Raw genomic sequence first — 20451 nt, forward strand, 5'->3', positions numbered from 1 at the left:
TCCAGAGGGCTTGAGGGCTTTGCTCATGGAGATGAATGAGGAATTCTGAAAATCTCCCTTAAAAACGAAACTGAGACACTTTAGATTTCACTTTCCCAAACAGCATGAGCCGTAAGCACCAGCTGTTTCTAGCAGCTGTTCAGCGTGTTAGATTTTACCATTCCAGCACTAAACTATTAGTCAATTGATTAATGAACTGGAACTTCCCATCCAACAAAAATATTTTGGTTTTAAATTATAATTTGATGCGTGGTTAGCGCAGAAATACATTACACATGCTAAGCACATGTTTGCATCTCATCACCACCCTCAGACACAGGGAAAGGTGTCGGCTTCATCACCTTTTTAAGGCTGCTTGCAAACCCCTCCAGAGAATGCAGTTTTACCTTTAATGCAGATTTTTATTTTGCAGAATGCACAAGGGGTGATGCTGCTCAGTCCTGCCCAGGTGTGGGATGGGGCCAGCAGGCTCCTGCCACCCCACTGCTGTGATAAAAGGATGCTGTGGGGCTGAAAGGAGCTGCAGAATGGCCAGGAAGCATTAAAGTTAAGTGGCAGGAGTGAGGGCTCAACCACCTGAGACAGGAAACATTCCCAAGGTTGCCAGGCCTTTATCTGGTGCCAGCACAAGGTCCAAAGCCCACAAGGCTGGCAGCTGCACCAAGGATCCACAGCTCTGCACAGGGAGACGTGGGGACTGGAGTCAGCCACAGCTCAGGACTGGCCCTGGGTTTCATCACAAAGCTAAAAACTATCTGAAAAGGAGTTTTTCCACTGTTTGGGTTTTTTTCCCTAGAAGCATCTCCATGCCATAAACTCCTCTATCCAGCTAAAACCCCAGGTATTTACTCTGGTGGCACTCTGCAGGTCAGAAGTGGCCACCTCTGGTGCCAAATTCATATCACTGTTATCATGGAGCTGTGTGCACAGCTGAGCTCCAGCCCTGGCACCTGCCAGCAGCTCAAGCCCTCCTCTCCTTGACTCATATAAACATATTATCATATATATGATGTGTATACTCATTAATAATATCAATAATGATAAAAATTGAAATAATCTCGACTGTGTATTAGCAGTTAAACCTGCAAGCCCTGGGACAAGGTTTGGAGCTCCAGGGACACATGCAGAGGGGAGGTGACAGTGCCCATCTCCTGATGGAGAGGCCCCATCCCATGGCAAGACAGGTCACAGTACACAGAAGTGGTGTAGAGAAACAAACAGGGAAAAATTATTCCTCATTTCTCATGATGGGAATGAAACACTGCCCAGAACTGAACATCAGCTTTATTCCACCTCAGTGGCCAGAGAATTCCTTGCAAACCCCCTGTTAAAACATGTGCACAAACCCAGGGCAGGGGAAAATTCAACAGCTGCTTTTTCAGGCTATAATCCGTTATTTTATAAACTTGGCAGGAAGTGAGCTCAAAGGCTGTTTTTTGTGATCTCTGATCATAACAAAGTCTCCAGCAAGCACAGCTTTGCTAAACAGCAAAGGGAAACCAGGCTCAGCATGCCTCAGAGGGGTCTTCTGCTGAGAAGCACCAGCATCACACTGTGGTGATGCAAGTGGGAGAACCCACCAGGCTTTGTGAGACACAGCAAGGCACAGTCCAGACCAGCTCCTCAGAGAGAAAACACACTGGACTTGTACTGAAAAACTGCTGCCACCCTCCCATCCTGCTGCTTATCTGAGGAAGCAGCAGCACACAGAATATTTGTGACATATTAGAGGAGATGGTGTCCCTGCACTGGTACCAGCAATACCTGGCAGGGCAGAGGCAGCACATCATCTCTGAACAAACCCAGCAGCCCACTTCCACCCCCAGCACTCCCAGGGGATGAAAGGAAAATGATCAGAAGGGAAGAAGCGATTCAAATTCAAGTGGCACTAATAAAATATTCCCTTTGGTGGAGCAGAGGCTCAGGGGCTCAGGCAGCTGCAGCACAGAGAGCTGGGATGATGTGAGGAGCTGGGCCAGAACAAGAGCTGAGCAGCAGGAAGGTGAAGAAATGCCCCTGCCAGCACCACCATTGGCTCTCCCTTGCACTGCCCCATGCACCAGGACCCCTCTGACCCAGGGGTCAAAGCACAGTCCCAAGAGACAGAGGATTGCAGTTTGCTTTGTGAACATGTAAAACATAAAATACAAAAACATGTAAAATATAAAATCACATCACAGTGCATGGATGCAAAAAATCAGCCCTTACAGGAATACCACATGTCAGCAGTACTGCCCAAACACCCCCAGCACTCACCCTGGTGTGGATAGGACAAGGACTCTGAACCCAGAGGACAGGTCTCCAGCAATTAACCACCAGGTCATGCCATGGGTTAGCCCAGATCTGCTCCTGTGCATCAGGAGCAGTGAACTGGGAGTTAACATCTCCATGCAGAGGAGTGGAGCAACAATCACCTCTCCTTCTGCCACAAACCCAAAGCACTTCACACAATCCCAAGGCTTCAAATCAGAGTCAGACAGGTCAGCCCCACCACTTAGACTGGGTAAAGTTTCCACTCTCCAAACCATCTGACTGCGTGGTTTGGAATTATCTACTTCCTCCTAAACATAAAGCTGCTGTAAAAGAGGCTTGATGCACACAAATATTTGAAGCATGCACGTGTTTGTGAGGGGGTGTGTGCACACATGCTGCAGCTCAAGATACTGCAGATATAAACACTCTAGTAAAGGCAGAGCTTAAACAGGAATATGCAACCATCTTGGCCAGAAACCAAACCAAACACAGCCCATTCATTTAATCAGAGCAAGCCAAGTCCTGGTGTCCCTGAGCTGGGCACACACAGTTGGTGTTGCCAGGCTGCCCACTCCAGTACAACCCAGGCTATTGTCTGGCACACACGGGAGGCTACTTCCAGGGCACCACTTACAGAGCAACCAATCTTTATTTTAGAGATAGCTTACGTAAAGGAACATGCAAAGAAACACATGAGTAAGAGTCTCATCTGCCTCAGGCTCCTGTAAAAGGCTGTAAATCCTTTTCTTCTCCCCTTTCACAGCACAACACGTTGGACAGTCATTGTTCACCCCGCAAGCACAGCGCGTACATCCCGCCGTCGGTCCTTTGGCTGGAGCTGTGCTTGCAGGTTTCCCGTGGGAAAGGAGGTGCTTCACTGCTGAAGAATGAAACCAGGTTGTTGCATGTGCCACAAGGATGCTGGTGGGGATCAGCCAGCTGCACTGAAGGGCTTCAGGACCTGGCTGGGAGCAGCAAAATCACCTGCAACTCGCCATGGGGCAGGTGGGCTTTGTGCCCAGGGGAGCAGATCTTCATCACAATCCCAGTGCAGGACAGCTTCTCTTCCACAGCATCTTTCTCCTGCTGAGTATCTGATCTTCTCTCTCCCCTGTCTTCACATGCTCTCTGTTGTCCTGACCAGATTCCCCGGGGTGAGACTTGAATTTGGAGTAAGTACAAAAACCAGTTGAACTACAGAAAAAATCTGTATTAAGTCAACTAGGAATCAGGGGTATGATATTTGCAGGGAGTATTTCATAAACCATAGGTGTTCTGGACCCCATGCATGTCTGAACAACTCAAAATGAAATACGGTCTTCACCTTAACAGCAAGGGAGACCTCAGTGTTCAAAAACTGCAAGGAACACAACTTAATATGAACCTGCTTATATTTAACAGGATTATCTTTAAAAAGCACTGTTAGATATTTACTAGTTCGCCATGAACCAACAATTTTAAAACTGGGGTTTTTTTTCTGTGAAGAGTCTTGAAAAACTGACTCAAGGCATTTGTCCTGTTTTTGGAAATGTGCATATATTTCAGAAGAGGTTCCAAACATCTTCCTCACTAAAAAAAGGCAATGGAGAGACACGGAATGATGGCACCAGCACTGCTCATGGCTGGTGGCCCAGCAGCAGCAGGAGGAGCAGGGCAATGCCAGCAGCAGGACTGGGGTGGGTGGCTGCACTCCCAGGGTCGCTGCTGGGGACTGCAGCATCATCTTTGCTTTGCTGATTCAGAAGCTGCTTATTTGCAGAGATGTCATCCATGTCCAGGTCATACGCCAGCTCTGAAAGCAGAAGGAGAGAGGTGTCAGTAACACGTGGTGTGTGTCAATTCATTCTGACACACAGCACATCCAGCCCCCACAAAACTGGGGTTCTGGGGCAGCCCGTGCCACAGCTGAGGGCAGCTGGGTCTGGGTGCAGTCAAAGGCATCACAGGGTTTGTTGGGCCAGAAGAGCTCAGCAAACATCTTGGCAGTCCTGCATCCACCAGTCTCAGTGCCCTACACCAAATCTTATGCTTGGAGAGACCAAAAAATCCCAACAGTGAGGTGCTCCAGAAAGAAAACAAGAGAGGTAAGTAAGGGATGTGCCTTACTGGAGAGCTACTCCCAAAGAAAACCAGCTGAGCTTTGGAGGGGGTGTTTAGCAATGCAAATTGTGTCTGCTCCCCAGGCACAACAAGGATGCGTGCAGGAGTGAGGAAATCCTGGCGAGCACTAACACTTCCCAAACCCAGAGTCAGCAGAAGGCCTTGCTCACCAAAGCCTCCTGGCTCCGGCAGGACCTGAGGAGCTCTGCATTCCTGCAGTCTTACGTAAGAGTGTGCAAAATATGCTCCTTATAGCGCTGAGAACACATCCCATCCCTGGTCCACCTCATCAAAGGAAGGAATGTGAATGGATCGTGCACTCTGGGCATGCTGGTGTTGCAACATGGAGACTTTGAGATGAAGCACATGTGGGCTCCAAGCCAAGAAAACATCCAGTATAAAAGTTTGGATAGTGGCAGAGGAGCATGGCATTAACAGAGGGGAAAGCTTGTGGCAACCATCCCTGGCTGCAAGGGACCTGATGAGCAGCAGCACAACACCTCCCTAGTCTTGCTGGGTCAGGGAAGAATAAAGAAGTCCAAATACACAATGTGGAAAGACAAGACACCAGCAAATCTCAGGGCCAAGAAGAAAGAGTAAAAGGTGTTTCAAGATGCCATTAGCCAGACCTACCTGGGGCATTTGAACCTGTCAGTCAGCTGGAATAAGTGGGTGCACTCATGCTTGTTCCTCAAGGCAGTGGGGCCCTTGCTCCCCTGCTTGTGCTGCTGCCATCTCCTTCTGGGGTCCAGGTTTCTCACCCAAATGGGAATCAGGTAAGCCTGTTTGTCTTATCCTCAGAGCCTGGCCTTTGGAGTTGAAGGAAACTGGTCATTTCCATCAGAAGAGACCTTGGCTCAGGACTTTTACAAGCCTCCTGGATCACTAGCATGTTGGAAAGGTTTGGATCATCCCACCCCACCCCTGAGAAATAATCCAAGAGACTGAATAAGCACTCTATCTAAAAAATGCCACATCAATCCAAAGAACACCACTGCCAAGGCAAACAGGCAGTATTTCTTAATCAAAAAATACCCAAACATTGCAAAACAAAAGCAGAACCATGTTTGCATGACAAGTGAGTCAGCCCAGGCCATCAAAGGAGGTCAGAAATGGCTCAAAGGGAGCAGTTATCCATGTACAGAGAGGCCAGGTGCAAGCAGAACCCGCCTGGTAAACTGAATTCTCTAGTAGATCCTCACAAATACTGCAATTCCTCTTTTCCACAGCTTTCCTGCTTTTCTTCTAAATAGTACAGATATGCTGCTGTCCTCTGGCACTGCACACCCACGGGAAGAGCAGGGGAAGAAAGGTGCCACCTTGAAAGGGATGTGCTGGGACTTTGCAAGCACAGAAAGAACAAGTCCCTCTGGCAGGAGGTATGCTCAGGCTTCAGGGCAGATTGGGAACAGCCTGCCTGCATCACCTTATTTTCCCAAGCTCATTTCTGGAAAATAAGTGAAGGGTTTTGGAGTTAATAAAATCACAGCAGATTATTTCACAGTTGGTTGTTTGACACAAGACTCCTCACCTGGCACAATGTTGGATCACAACCTGCCTTAGTGTGTTTTGGAAGGTATTTCCACACATTACAAAGGCTCCTGAAGCCTAAAAGATGCTCCACGGGGTCACAGTACTGTCAGGCACTCACACGCTCCCAGACCAGTGACCATGAGAACTTTTGGGGCAGAATATTCTCTTACTGGACATCCTAGCAAACCTAAAAAAACTCCCAAGGAACTGAGTAACTACTCTTGCCTTCCCTTTAGGAAAGACGTTTGAAACAAAAGAGTGTTTCAGCAAGGTCCTTAACAGCACAAAAGGTTTTGACGGCCCCATTTACAGTCTTGTTCTGGGGTGTAATTTATGAGATTCGAGTTCCTGCACGGGTCTCAGTGCAGCAGCTGAATCCCCTTGGAAATGTTCAGCCAGTACCAAAATGAGTGTTCCAAACATATTCTTTGCGTGGGAAATTTTCCAATCCTGGAATTTCACCTCAACTTGAGTACGGGTAATTTTTTTAATCACGGCATTTCACCCAGATGGGGATGGTGATTCTCTCGCCATTTCCTTCTGGCCAAATTAAAGAGAAAGGAACAGAAACCCTCTTGTCATCAGAGATTAGAATGCTATTTTCCTCACCTTAACTGCTTCAGAAGTTTAGTGCTTGGGTGTGCCGTTTGTTTTCACTGTTCCTTCCATTGTATCCTATTCCTTATTTGTGCCCAACTGTATTTTTAGGCGTGATGGATTTAGCAAAACATCTTTTATTTTGTGTTAATAATGGATCTGTAGCCCTTGCAAATCCCTTTCACTTAACTTCTAATGACCTTTGTTACATCAGAGGAAAGGAAAATAAAAGGTATGAGGCTCTAACAGACCTCAGGCAGCCAATCCAGGCAATAGCAGCATTAAAAATATACATCACAGAATCACAGAATTGGTGAGGTTGGAAGGGATCACAGTGAGTCATCTGGTCCAAGCTCCCTCTCAAGCCCAATGCACATTGTGCCCCAGAGCACAATGCACAGGATTGAGTCTATCTCCAGTGAAGGAGACTCCACATCCTTTCTGGGCAGCCTGCTCCAGTGCTCACTCACTGCACATTAGTAAAGTTCTTTCTCATATTCAGATGGAGCTTCCTGTGCACCAGTTTCTGCCCACTGCCTCTGATCTTACTGCTTATATCATTGATAATAAACATATTTCAAATCCAGGAACCCAAATTTGCAAATGTTCCTAACCAGGTAGTTCCTGAGAGGGCTCCATTATGATTTCCACCTTTTGTTAGGATCCCTGGTTAGACCTGGTCACCCTCACACATCCCTGCACCTCCTGCCCCCACAGCCTCCAGGAGTGAAAGAGCCTCAGCATCAGGGATAGAAATGCAGGATGGCTGGTGGGGTAACTGAAACTAACATTCCACACACTCCATTTTGGCCACATCCACCCAAAACTTTGCCTTTATGCTGCAAAGTAACCTGCAAGAAGGTACTCCTCTGCCTCCCCTCTACCCAGCCACCTTCTGCATTACACATCTCCACCACTCCAGCTCTGATCACCCAATTCACCGGCATCAGCTTCTCGGTACAAAGTGGTCCTTTGGCCTGCAAAGACTTTAGGGGGAGGGCAGGAAACTAGAAAAATCTGTTTCTGTTTATAATCAGAGTCCAGGGGGTATTACCAACAATCTGCACTAATTACAAATTCAATCTTCACTCATTTTGGTCCCTCTTGTCCTCTGGGCTGCAGATTAGATAATCCCTTTAAAATAATAGTCAATCATTAGCTCTGCTTTTTTCTGCCCCTCCTCACGCAAGCCGAGCGTGCCGGGCCGTTTCCCGGAATCCTCACACAGCTGGTGAAAGGTCTCCAGCCGCACACAAGCCGGTCCCTCCGGAAGCATCTTTTGTAACCAAAGCCCCTCTAACACAAAGCTGCTGTGCTGTGCTCCCAGGACAGCCACGGCTTCAATGGCCTCGCAGCGTGGAGGACAAAACCCGGCGCCAGCCCTACAGCACGCGCTTTCCGCATCCGCGAAATAAAGCGGAGGCATTTTCCCATGGATTAGGGAAAATGCCTCCTGACTCTGCCATACTGACTCTGCACAAGCTTATTGGGCAGGAATCATTAGAAAGCTCTTCTTGCTGAACCACACCAGCTTTGGAGGTGGCTGCAAAACTGGGCTGAACTGGGAGTAAGTTGGGTTTGAGTTGGGATAAAATGTCCCACGGCAGCTGGCACAGCAGGAGCCAGCAGGAAGAGTACTGGCACAAAGGCTTTGCTCTGCCAAATCCAACGCTGTCTACCAAAACACCCCTTTTCACCCCCAAAATGGACAGAGAACCGCTAGCAAATGTCTGGCAAATGACCTCCGAGAGCCCCGCTGCCGCAGGCTGGCTCGGCTGCTGCCCAGAGCCCAGAGCCAGGGAATGTCATCTCCCAGCCAGGCATCTGGGCTGCCTGCCCGCCAAGCCTGCCCCAGCAGATGGCTCCAGCCATGGGCCCGATATAGTAACAGAGCCATAATGGATGGCCAGGCATGAAAACTGCCTCCCCCTGTCACCTGCCAGCCCTGCCCGTGCCTCGTGCAGCCGTGATGGGCGTGAGGGGATCCCGACACGGGCGAAACCACTGAGCCTAATGCAGCATGGTCAGCCAGCAGGGCTGCTGGTGATGGCCCTGGTGTGCACATGATGGAAACACTGCAGTGTGAAGGGAATGGATCATGTTTCCAGTGAATGCAAAACACATCAAGTAGAAATGTCACAGACAGGTAGGGCAGCTTGGCAAGCTGTGGCATCTGCCAGCATCTTTCCTACAGGACTGTTTTTTCCCAGGAAAGCGTATGCTACCATTGCCACTGAAAATTACAATCTCCAGAGTATGTTGCTTTGTGTGATTTTTTTAAGCATTGAGCATCTCCAGTGTGGGGAAGAAGATGCCAATAGATGCAGCAGACTGGCTGTCTCCAAAACAGGACAGGATTTCTTAAAGGGAGAGATGTTTGAGTCAAGGCCAAACTGTTGACTCATTAAAAGGTGAAGCATAAGAGCCTGTGATTCCACACATCAGTCTGCCTCACCTTGGCTCCCAAATCTCTCCTTCTCTACAGTGCCAACCATTTCACTCTCACAGGTGTTTGCACCTGAAAAGTAGAAGAACATTCCAATTTCATCCCAAACACTTCCTGGAACACCAAAAGCTCTGCTCGCCTCAGCCTGCAGTTATCTGGGTTTTCTCATGCAAACAGCTCATATTGCAAACACACCTCTGCCTCCCCAAAGACAACACCTGAAACCATCCATTGGGTGACATGGCACAAACAGCCACCATCCATTGCGTTACATGGCACAAACAGCCACAACTGCATGGATACAGCCAAGATTCCTAACATCCTGCTTCTCCAAAACACCTTAAACTCTTCCAAACACCTAGCCAAAGCATGGTTTCGTCTCATCAGGGAGGTTTTGCCCTCTGGCTTATTACCATTAAAATCCTGGAGCACCAACAGGTTTGCCAGTTGTCTTCTTGCACAACGAGCTGCAACAGCCCAGCCGTAGGTGCGGCCGCGCCGGTGTGTAATTAAAGCGCTGAGCCAGGGCTGGCTGTGGTGCTTGTGTTGGCACACATCACTGAGATGGATGTGCAGCATGTGCATGGTCTTGTGCCTCTGCTTTTCCACCTCCTCCACAGCAATTTAGGAGGTGCGGCTCTTGGCAATATGGATTTGGAAAAAAAAAAAGAAGAAAAAATGCAGCTCAACATCACCCTGCTGCCATCGGCAACACGGCCAAGAGAGCCTGGCACGGCTCAGCAGCAAGGGGTAAAACCAACTTCCTGGGCAGAAAGCTAAAGGAATCAGGCTTGGGATTGCTGATTTGCAAAGCAAGGCTTTTCCCCCGCTTGCCTGTTTGCCACCTCTCGGCTGCTGGTGTGCCACCGACGGCCCGGGGCCTGCAGCACGCGTTCACCAGCAACCCAAGAGCACAGGTACCACAGGTACCAACACAAACCCAGAACCAGCGGGGCAGGAAGCTCCCCTCGGATCAATGCTCTCTGGAAGGCAGCAGTAAATTGATTTGGGGGGACCCAGATGTGAGGAAGGCCCATCTCAGTCCCAGCCAGGGGTCTAACCAGTGCTGTTTGGGGTGCACGAGGCACTGAGCTCTGTGAGGCAGCCACTATGCACAGCCTGGCTCCCCAACTACCAGAAAAGTCTCTCCACACATGTCCACGAGCTTTTGAAGGGACAGAACACCCTCAAAACCCAACAGAGTGCACAGGCAGAGGGGCTGCACCGTGACCCCAATTCCAGCGACTGCTCCTTCCCCCATCTTGGCCAGAGGCTGGTGGCAAGGAAAGACCATCATTTATGACCTGGGCTTATGTTTACTTTGAAAATGTACTCGTTACATTCTTCTTTGCTCTTTGGTTTGTTCTAGATCTACCCTGAAGAGAATCTGGCATCTGCAATTGCATTCCTTGTTTTCCCCTTGGCAGAGCCTGAAAGAGTTTCTGAACTGCACTCACGGAGAGGAGCCACAAAATGATGCACTCGTGTAATCTATTAAAAATTAACAAATCTCATTAGCATTATTAATTGGAAGTGCTGGAGTCCTTGTGCTTTGCTGATGAAGCAGCATTACCCTGGTCTGATATCCAGACATACACTCCAGAACAAGAGCTGCTACCTAAATGAGCTTAGAAGAAAAGCACTGAAAAATAGGGAGTTAAACATGTACAGCCAAAAACATCTACAAAGACAGGAGTCAAGAAATAAAAAGAGGAATAGCTGTAAACAGAAGAGTATGAATAGAAGTGAAATTATTTAAGTGGCAGCAATACAGGACTGGGTGAAGCAATGATTCTGCAGATCCCCCAGTATCTCAGCCCACCCAAATGTCATTTCTTCCTGCTTGGAGACCTTCAAGATCTAAGTCACAAAGAGATCCCTTCTAATCACTCTGCTGTCACCTGAGACATCTCTGTACATTCTTGATTTTGGGAAGTAAGGTTCTCAGTGATAGCAGAGCAAAATTAAATGCTTCATATTCCCTCTAATGACCAAAAACAACATACTCCCATCTAACTGAAATTTTCTTCTTCGTGTTTTCCTCCCCAAAAGCTCCTGGATATGACCAGGAGAGGAAGCTCTTTCTTGCTACGTGCTGGCCTTCAACACTCTAAGCTCAGCACATTCAGTGACATTCAGGTATTAGCAGAAGCTGACAAAATGCAGTCCTAATGGGAATGCAATGCTCACTGCCTTCCAGATGTTAGCCACTAAAAGCAGCCCTCAAGGCAGAAGGATATTTCTCAATGCTTGATTGGAAAGCTCATGGTGGTGTTATGGCACCCAGGAACATCTGACACCTTCCTTTGTGACTCACTGTGTGTGGAAACCAGCCCTGAAAGCGCCCAGGCCACAGACACCAGGGGTTTGTGGCATTCCTGCTTCAAGTAGGAAAGCAGGAATGTGCCTCTTCCATCAGAAGGGACAAAGACTTTGTGCAATGTCTACACTCAGGGAAAAATCCCTGGATATCCACCAGGCTACAACTCATGATGCCAAGGGAAATATCTCGAGTGAGATTTCAGGTCAAAACCCAAAAATTTGGGTTGTGCATGGACATCCCTGCTCGGCCCACAGTAGAGCTGGCAGGTAGGATGAGCCAAGTGGCAACAGCATCACCTGGCTTTTCTCATTGTGTTAACCTGCATAAATAAACAAATAAAAAAAATCCTGGACCTGCATTAAAACAACATTAAAGTGACTTCAGCCGGTAAAAATGGGGTAATGCAAAAGGTTTTAGGAAACATCACCATACCCAACTTTTCCACTTTATACAGAAGAAGGTTTGGGTTCATGGGCTGGAACATTTTAACAGCTTTAGGACATCTTCCCTGCACTGGAAGCAGCCCCAGGACCTGCCTCTGTAGTGTGACACCAGGAGCTGGCTTTGCACTGCATGGCAGTGAAGAAAGACACCCAAATTAAGCCCAGCTGCTCACTGGGTGCCTGTAACATCTGACACAAACCCTGGCTGATTTCTGCTCCCTGCCTCCCTCCCAGGCCGGAGCAAACGCTGGCCCCAAAGCACGGGTGGAATGATGGTGCTAAAAGCTGGATGTGAATGGTGGTGGCAGTTCCAGTGGGAGTCCCAGAGTCATCCCTGCTGAGCACCAGGACCCTGTGGCTGCAGTGCTTGTGCTGTGCTGCACCTCTGCCATCACACTTGTGCTTTCCGCCTCCCTGTCACGCTTGGGACCATGCTGGAGCTCAAGGAGATCACCTGGACTGCTCCCACTGCAGAAGGAGGGAGCAAGGCTTGGAGGGGATTGGCCCTGGGCTTCTGCCTGGCATCCCCAGGTCAGCTGGTACAGCCACAAGAAGGTGCCAGGGATGAGGACACACTGCTCACGTGGGAGAATCCAAATTGTTCTGGGGATGCCTCCATTGAGCCAGCAAGCAGTGAAACAAGGAGGTGGCCACTCAACAGGGCTCCAAGGCCCAAGCCCACCAATGCCTCCTTCTCCATCCTATCTGAGGCAATCATGGCTCTCTCTCAGGAATGTCACAATCACAGTGGAAAATCAAAATAAAAAGGCTATGTAATCCAGTTTGTAAATCCCTTCAAAATCACAAAATCCTCTCTAAAATGGATTACAGAGATTAGAGATAAGAGTTTCCTGGAAATCAAGAATTGCATTTCTGCCTCCCTCATCTCTTCACTGCCTCAGGAAAAAATGAGTCTTGCTTGTGCCCCCCACCTCACTCCTTCCCAGCCATCATCCCAGCCTTGGGGAGCAAAAGCAGCTCCCTGCAGCCCCTAAAAACAGCAGAGCTGTTTCTACCTGACTTTGCCATAAGCAGTATGTTGGGGCACAATCAGCTGCATACACCTGAGCCTGTGGACATCATGGGATGACTGCCAGGCTTCTGCAAGCATTTTGGTCCATCCCTACTCCAAACAGGCTCCACGTGGTTGTGCAGTGTGCTGCCATGGTTTTGTGAACTGCAGGATTTGCACCCAAATCCTGTGGGTGCCCAGCAGAAAAACATCTTCTTAAATCAGGGTGGTCTTCTAAAAATCACCAATGTGCCAGTGGTGACAATGCTACCAGGAAGAGAAAGGTCAAACACCCATGCGGGGATGATATAAAATTATTTAGCAGCCATGCCATTATTATTCTGATAGATTAAAATAATAATTTTGTTTAATATTTTTGACTCAAGTATCCACAGTCGATGGTGGAAGGACAATTTTCTGTTGGGAATTTTTATTTCGTGAGAGTTTTTGTCCTTTCCTTCCTATTTGGAACAACAACAACAACAAGGGATTGCAATATTAGCATTCCCAGCAGAGCACACATTCAAGTTCCTGACCTGTTATTGCTCAAGGACTTCTGCAGCTGCAGATGCCTGTTTGGAGCTACAGTTAGGTCACTTTGAATGATGCTCACAGAATAAGGATCAAAACACTCACAGCTTGATCAAAAGGACATTTTATGAACATTGCAGCCTGAGTTAAGTGCTGATGTGAATACTTAGGTTCACCCTTATATTACCTCTGCTTGGTTCTAATAAAATTAACACCCTTTTAAATAATGCACTCAATTTTATTTGTTTCATGTTTTTGTGCCTTGTGGCTTTGAAAACACATTCACAAAACCTTTCCATCACACTGGGAATGTTTAGCTGTGTTGGGATCTGCAAATCAACATCTTTGTACAGAGGAATAATAAGGGTTGCACCTTTGTGTCATTGTTCCACCTGCTCTAACCTGGATTTATCCACCAAAGGTTGAGGTTGTTTTTTTTCTGCCCACAAAAGAGGGTAACCAGTCACACTCTTTCTTTTCCCAAAAAGAATTACCACCTGTAAATAAACAACTAAAAACTGAACTACAAGCACCAGCAGCATGAATTCTCCTTTGTAAAGAGACAACAGACAAAACAAAGCAGGGGAAAATCCAGTCTCTCCCCTGCATTTCACTTGCACATTAGAGGCAAAATGAACTTACCAGTCCAGGACAGGGGACGTCTTACTGGTGCAATACAGCTGCTTAACTGTTCTTTAGAGATATTCATCTCAAAAGCCAGAACAGAAAGAGCATTTTCTCCCCTTTTATTTATTTATCTTTTTTTTTTTTTTTTGTGCCAACTCACCTTAGCTGAAAAGCACATTGAGATTGTAATTATGGGAAGGCCTCATCTAGTAGATTTGTAAACTCAGCTATCGGCTTGAATTACTGGAATTAGCAAGGCTAATTTAATGTCACTGTTCAAAATAGCTCAGATTTGGAATTTCTTAATGGCCTTAGGAAAAGGAGTCTTTATGCATACTGCAATCTAGGCTTCATTCTTAGACTAAATTCCTTCTCATAGATTTTGTGAATGCCCTGTTTTGTAGCCAACACAAACTCTGTCCAGTAAAATAATGTAAGGACTCAGAATGAAAAGAGATTAGCTGTTCCCTGCTCCTGTTATTTTAAAGCAGAAATAACTTTGGCTTCTACTGATTCATAGACAAAGCTTGAAATGCAAAGCATGCTCAACTCCAGAGTCAGCATGAAAAGGACCTTAAAATATTCCCGAGTGCAAGTAATGGACTTATTAGAGGGATGAAAAGAGGCACTTTTCACAGAATCCCAAGCTCTTTAGTCCTGTCATATCAATAATCTTGCTTAAGAATTTCATTCCATTTACATTTCTTTCTCTTCCAAATATCCTGCCTGACTCCTATGAAATACAACATTTACGCTTTTAAAGTGTTAATTTATTTCTGTTAATGCTTGGTGGTGTAAAACGTCTGTGGATCACCCAGAGCGTGAGCAATGGTGTCACAAGGGGGTGGGACAGGGAGCAATTCTCTGCACTTATACACCTGAAAATTGAAAAATGAGGAGGGAATTTTAAAGACTTGGTTAAAAGCATCTTCTTTAAATAATGGCAGTTGATTGTGCTGGAACTCGACATACCTGCAATCTGTTGCATTCTCCTCTATGTTCATGTTTAACACCCACAAAAACAATGCTGATGGTAAGAAAAGAAAAAAAAAAAGGCTTTATAGATATCAGGAAGGAAATTTGTCTAAGCTGCCAAAATATATCAATTTTAACCCAGTTTGCCTAGACTTTGAAATATGGTTTACTCTAAAGCCAGCACAAAGCAACTAGTGACAATTTTCCCTCTTTGTTTGAAGAAATTGCTTCAAATGAAAAACAAAGGGAATTCAGGAACAAATCACAAAGGTCTGTGTGGGCATAGCAGGGAAGGAGACAGAGATGCCCTCTTTTTAAGGAATTAGGGGGCTTTTTTTTCCCATTTGGCTCCATGCCCACAGAACAATTTGCACTGGCTGGGGACTGTCAGCACGGAGAGGAAACAAGATATTTTGGGCTACATCTCCACAAGACAGCACCAGCAGAGACCAAAAGACCCCCAGACACTGTGACAGGATGTGGCCACGCTGAGATGGCCGTGCCTGGTGTGTGGTGCTGGCCAGTGATGATTTTCATAGACAAAATCAGATTTCACACTGCCCAAGAGACTCAAGGGTCTCCAAGCACACCACAGGTATTAATTACACCCTCCACTTTGAAGAAATTAATTAAGCACTGAAACCTTCTGGTCCCTGAGAGCCAAGCACAAGCCTCCATTCACTAATGGCTAAAACTGAGCTGGGTTGTGGCAAGGTTTCAGGAACACTGACAGGAGAGCTGAGAAAAGCACCTCTGAGTGCCCTGAGCCACCCTGAAGCAGCAGAATCCTCCCCCCAGGATACTTCTAATTCCTCTGGACACGTCCCAGCAAGTCCCCCTGAGAAGGCAGCCACTCCAGGTTTGGCTCTGAGTCACTCCTCATGGCAAGGCAGGGAAAGCTGGGGGGACCAGGGGCAGTCCCATCCCACAGCCACCCTTCAGGGCATCCACTCAGTCTGAAGGGTATCCACTCAGTCCCTCTTCTCCTCAAGAGTCTCTGACATTAGCAGTCATTTTTCCTAATCACAAACTGGACAGCCCTGACGAGACATCCAAAAGAAGTAACAGGAGCTCCTCACATCATCCTGGCTGCTTCCTTGTGTGTCCCTGGCTGCTGGGCTGCTCTGTGACCCAGTCCTGGCTGGGACATCCTCCAGCCCCATCCTGCCAGCTCCTCCAGCTGCAAGAGGCATCCCCAGCAGTCCCATGGGAAGCAGATCAATGGGCAGGCACCCCAACGTGCAGGGGTGCTCCAAGATGCGGCAGAAACCACCCTCACTGAAGTTTGCTGAGCTGGTGTCCTCCACTGGAACAATTCCACACAATGTGACACGGCCTTGGTCACTCTCCTGCAGTGCTCTAGGAAAGAAACAAAACCTTCTCTGCTCCTGATTCCCCTGCTCTCCCCACTCAGGCTTGCTGGATGCCTCCCCACATTTCCATCTGCCTGGATGACTTTGTGTCCTCTCAGAAGCTGCATGAGCCATTTGCCCAGGGCGCTCACAATGGATGTAGGGGAGCAGCCTGCCAACCCACAAACATCTGCTGTCACTGCTTCTTTTGCAACAAACACTTGGATAAAACAGGTGACAAGTGCATTAAAAAAATATGATACCTGTGCTGCGGAGAGCTGGAAGGCAAAGGGGGATTGCCAGCCCCTGCAGCTAACAAAGAGTGGTGGCTGTGCTGGAGCTGCAGCCTGGGAAACACATTAAGGCCACATGGGGTGTCAAACTGCAACAGCAGTGCTGGGCTTGCAGGGCAGGAGACAAATTCAGAGAGAGCTGCAACAGCAGGAGCTTCTCAGTGCATGCCTGCCTTTACCCTCCCAAAAACTGGGAGGAGCAGGTGAGCAGGCACACCTGAGCTGCAGATCCAGCAGAGGCAGAGTCCCCCTGTGCATCCCATCCTGCTGTGGGGAGATGCCCAGAGAGGGATTCCTCAGAGCAGGGCTTGCTCTGGGGGCAGAATCTGTTAGCTCTGCTTTAGGGTTAGTGCCATCCTGCAGTCCCCCAGGGTAGGTTTCAGTGGGATGGAGGGGATTTAGGAGCCCCCAGGTAATCCCATACAGTGGTCCCAGTTACCCTGTATCCTACATAACAGGAGCTGGGTAAGTATTTTTACAGACAGGTTTCTGCTCCTTAATGTATGTAACTGGTCAGGGTGAACCTTAGTTATTAGCAACCAAAATCAGGCTCTAACCTCTTGCTTTCCAACCCAAGCACAGCAGTATTTTTTCTTCAGTGTGTAGCCATACTGCCTTGCTATGTCCTTATTTTGCGTACACAGAGCTATTTTTCTATTTTCCACATTTTCTAATGAGTTCTGGCGGTAGGAAGTTGTTTGTAAATCACACAAGTATTTGTTTTACTGGAAACATCTGCTTTAACACATTTGTCTTTTTAAAAAGGCCAATTTTTTTTAAACAAAGGTATTAAGCTGCAATGTAAATTGGGCACATCTGTTTATGAGTCACTGCAAAAGCACTGCCTCTAGTGCACCAGATCACATGGATCTCCAGGGGGCTGATCCAGCCAATTAGAAACTCACAGCCTGCTCTGCTCCCTTTTCCAGCACTCCTCTTCTGACAGCACTTGTGATTTAATAAATTAAGGCCACTAAATAAGAGAGACCTATTTAGTGTCTGCTAATAATATTAGGTGTCTGGCCCTGCAGACACTTAAATATCAGCAAGAGACTTGAGTTGGTGCTGAAGCCCACAGGCACCTGAGGGCCGAGTTCAGTGGAATTATTTTATTTATAGCTGGGAGCTCCAGGTTGCACCAGACCCACTCTGCCCATGGTGCTGTACCACCCCTGCTGCCTTCAGCTGCCCAGGGCTGCCACAAAAAACATCTAGAGAAGCCAAACAGAGGGAAAGACATCAGCTGAACCTCCAAGATCAAAACCTGACCCACCAGCTGGTATTTATCCACTGGAAACAAGAAAGTCAGCAGACCTGGGGGACTGGTCTGAGGGCCAGGAAAAAACCTTTCAGCTCTGGTACTGCAGCAGCTGGAGAGCATCCCTGATGGTTCTGGGGTAAATAAAGCCAATGAGGGGTGGGAAGGGCAAATCCAAACCAGCAAGGAGATGCCTGGAGAGGGCAGATTCAGGACCTCCATCCCCACAAGAGCTGCCAGACTCCAACTGTCCAGGGCAAAGCTTTCTGACTGTCAGCAAAGCCCGCACCTAAATAAAGCTGCAGGAGTCAGGAAGGGGCACAGAAGGTGATGGAGCATCAGATGCTCCCTGAGAACACAAGTTCTTGCACTGGAGCACAAGTGGGGAAGTTTGCTTCCACAGGGAAGGGGAGAGGGGAGCATTTGGGTATAAATGCATTCTTTCACATTCTCTGCACATGCTTTAGCAGTGATTTATGTGGACAAGAGAAGAGATACTGCAGGCTGTGTTCTGTGATGACTCTGGGGAGCACACAACTTTTTTTTTATTTACTTTTTACTGGAATGATCTACAGAGAACCAGAAGAGGACAAGCAAACATACCAAAGCTGCAGAGCAGCTGGCAGAGAGATATCAAGGAGACAGAGGATATTACTCAGATTCTGATAATAACCACTGGCTCCCACCTGCCAACTGCAGGCTGTCTGACACAAAAAACTCCAAAAACAGGCTGGAGCAGATGTCAGCCTCCCTGTGCAGGAAGTGTCTCCAGTATCCACGGGACACAAGCAAAATAGCTTAGAGTCCAGCAATTTTTCAGACTCGAGATACTGAATTCAAACAGGAAGGAGGGAGGAAAAAAACAGTAAAGCAAAAGGATGTGTCTCACATTGCTGTTGTAATTTACATTTTATAAATCCTGCTGGGACTCCTGCACTGGACTGAGGCAGTGACAGAAGGTCTGGCAATCTGTCCAGCTGCCAAACCTGATGCTCAGCAGCCAGCAGTACCTGCCACTGGTAAACATCCATCCCTTCACATCACAGAACCACCCAGGGATGCACCTTGAGCACTCAGTGGTGCACAGGGTCCCTCTGCACCCAGCAAAGAGTCAGCCCCAAGGCAGCAGCTCCCACCTGCCTGGAGATGGGATACACAGAAAGGGCCCTCCAGGAAGGAAGGTGTGGGAAAGGGAAGGTGCTGCTGGATTTGCATCCAGGCTCCATGCTGGGCACAGACCCAGCCTCCTGCATGAGGGAAGGGCAGAGCATCATCCCAGGTCCCACGGGAAGCAAAGAGCAAATGAAAAGCAGGAACAGACAACAAGATGTCATTGAGAGCCCCAAATACCATTGAAGACACTTTGTGAAACAACAGAAGCTGGTCAACATGCCAGATTTCCATTCCCATAAAAGAGGGGGAATGTGCTACTGCTCCAAAGCAGAACAAAAGCAAAATGTGTCCAAATATTTGTTGTTTAATTAAAAAAATATATAAAAGGCAAGTTGACATACCACTCCAACAAAGTCCAAAAAATTCATTTGTTTTGGGTTTTTTTTTCCCTGTGGTATAATTAAAAATGTAATTTCAAGCAGACTTTTAGACAAGAAGCTGCTGTGGATGAAAGCAGACAGCATTACCTTGTGCTTCAGTCTGCTGCTGCTTCACTTCCCTGCTGCAAGAGCAGAGAAGGATGTTTCAGTTTATTCCAAAACAAGAAAATCCCATCCAAAGCTCCAGCACGCTTCACTGCCTCCCAGTTCCAGCAGAGGCAGTTTGCAACACTGAGCCTCCCCTCAGAAAGTTTTTGGCTTGCCCTAAAAGCAACACGAGGGGAGATTAAATTTTGAAGCCAGGGCACTTTTGCCCCAGGGAAGACGCCCCAGAAAAGCTGGCAAAGCCAGCAGACTCCAGCACCACTTGGCTGCCTGAAATGTGTTCCTGGGGAAGAAATCCCTCCTTGGAGCTGTGAGAGCCCCAGGGCAGGAATGGGAGAAGGCAGAGCACAGGAGGTGGCAGGCACCGTGGGAAGGAGGACACCCCTCCTCCAGCTCACAGCTCATCCATCCCAGCACCAGGGGTCAGGGATCTGCTGCAGATACACCTGGGAGTCAGGGGAGCCTGGGCTCAGGCAAACACACCTGGTTCAGTTCATGTTACTGTGGTGTCAGCCCCAGCAGATGTGTGTGCACGGCTCAGGGCTAATGCGCAACAGCCGAGGAGAGCTCCTGCCTGACAGATGATGGATCCCCTGCTCCTGGAGCACACGGAGCAGTGTTGACTCAGTAATTGATCCTGTCCTGGTAATGCACCCACCGATGAGTGATTTGCAGGCCAGACCCAAATTCATACTATTTTCACTTGCAAAGCAAGGGGTGAGAAGAGAGAAAGAAATGAGGATTAAAACACCAGGATCCTAGGAGGTTTCTCTAGAGAAGCATCCTTCTTCCCCTTTCCAATACCTTTTTGGCAAGGACTAAAAAAGAGGCTGCTTTCTGGGCAGGTCTGTGTTTCTTTCTTCTGGAGACCAACCAGCAACAGGCTCTGTGGTCAGGCCTGTGCACAAGTCCAGCATGGGCTGTCCATTGATTTAATTTTGAAAACCTCATCTCAAGTAATGCCTCTTCCTCCATCCAGGTTACATTCCAGATATTTAACTCAGAGCTTCATTTAATCAGGCTTGATTATTTCATAGACACATAGATTTA

General features: G+C 47.8%; 1 protein-coding gene across 1 annotated transcript in view; it reads right to left on the minus strand.

The window, feature by feature from the left end:
* Positions 1-3869: 3869 nt before the first annotated feature.
* Positions 3870-20451, minus strand: part of GPC3 (glypican 3) — a 138425-nt gene continuing 121843 nt past the window's right edge. The window contains exon 8 of the mRNA XM_041396598.1: positions 3870-4045. Coding sequence (XP_041252532.1) covers positions 3870-4045 — 176 coding nt within the window. The remainder of the gene's footprint in view (positions 4046-20451) is intronic.

This window comes from Onychostruthus taczanowskii, unplaced genomic scaffold, assembly GCF_017590055.1.
Source record: "Onychostruthus taczanowskii isolate IOZ18803 unplaced genomic scaffold, ASM1759005v1 scaffold13, whole genome shotgun sequence".
Lineage (NCBI taxonomy): Eukaryota > Metazoa > Chordata > Aves > Passeriformes > Passeridae > Onychostruthus > Onychostruthus taczanowskii.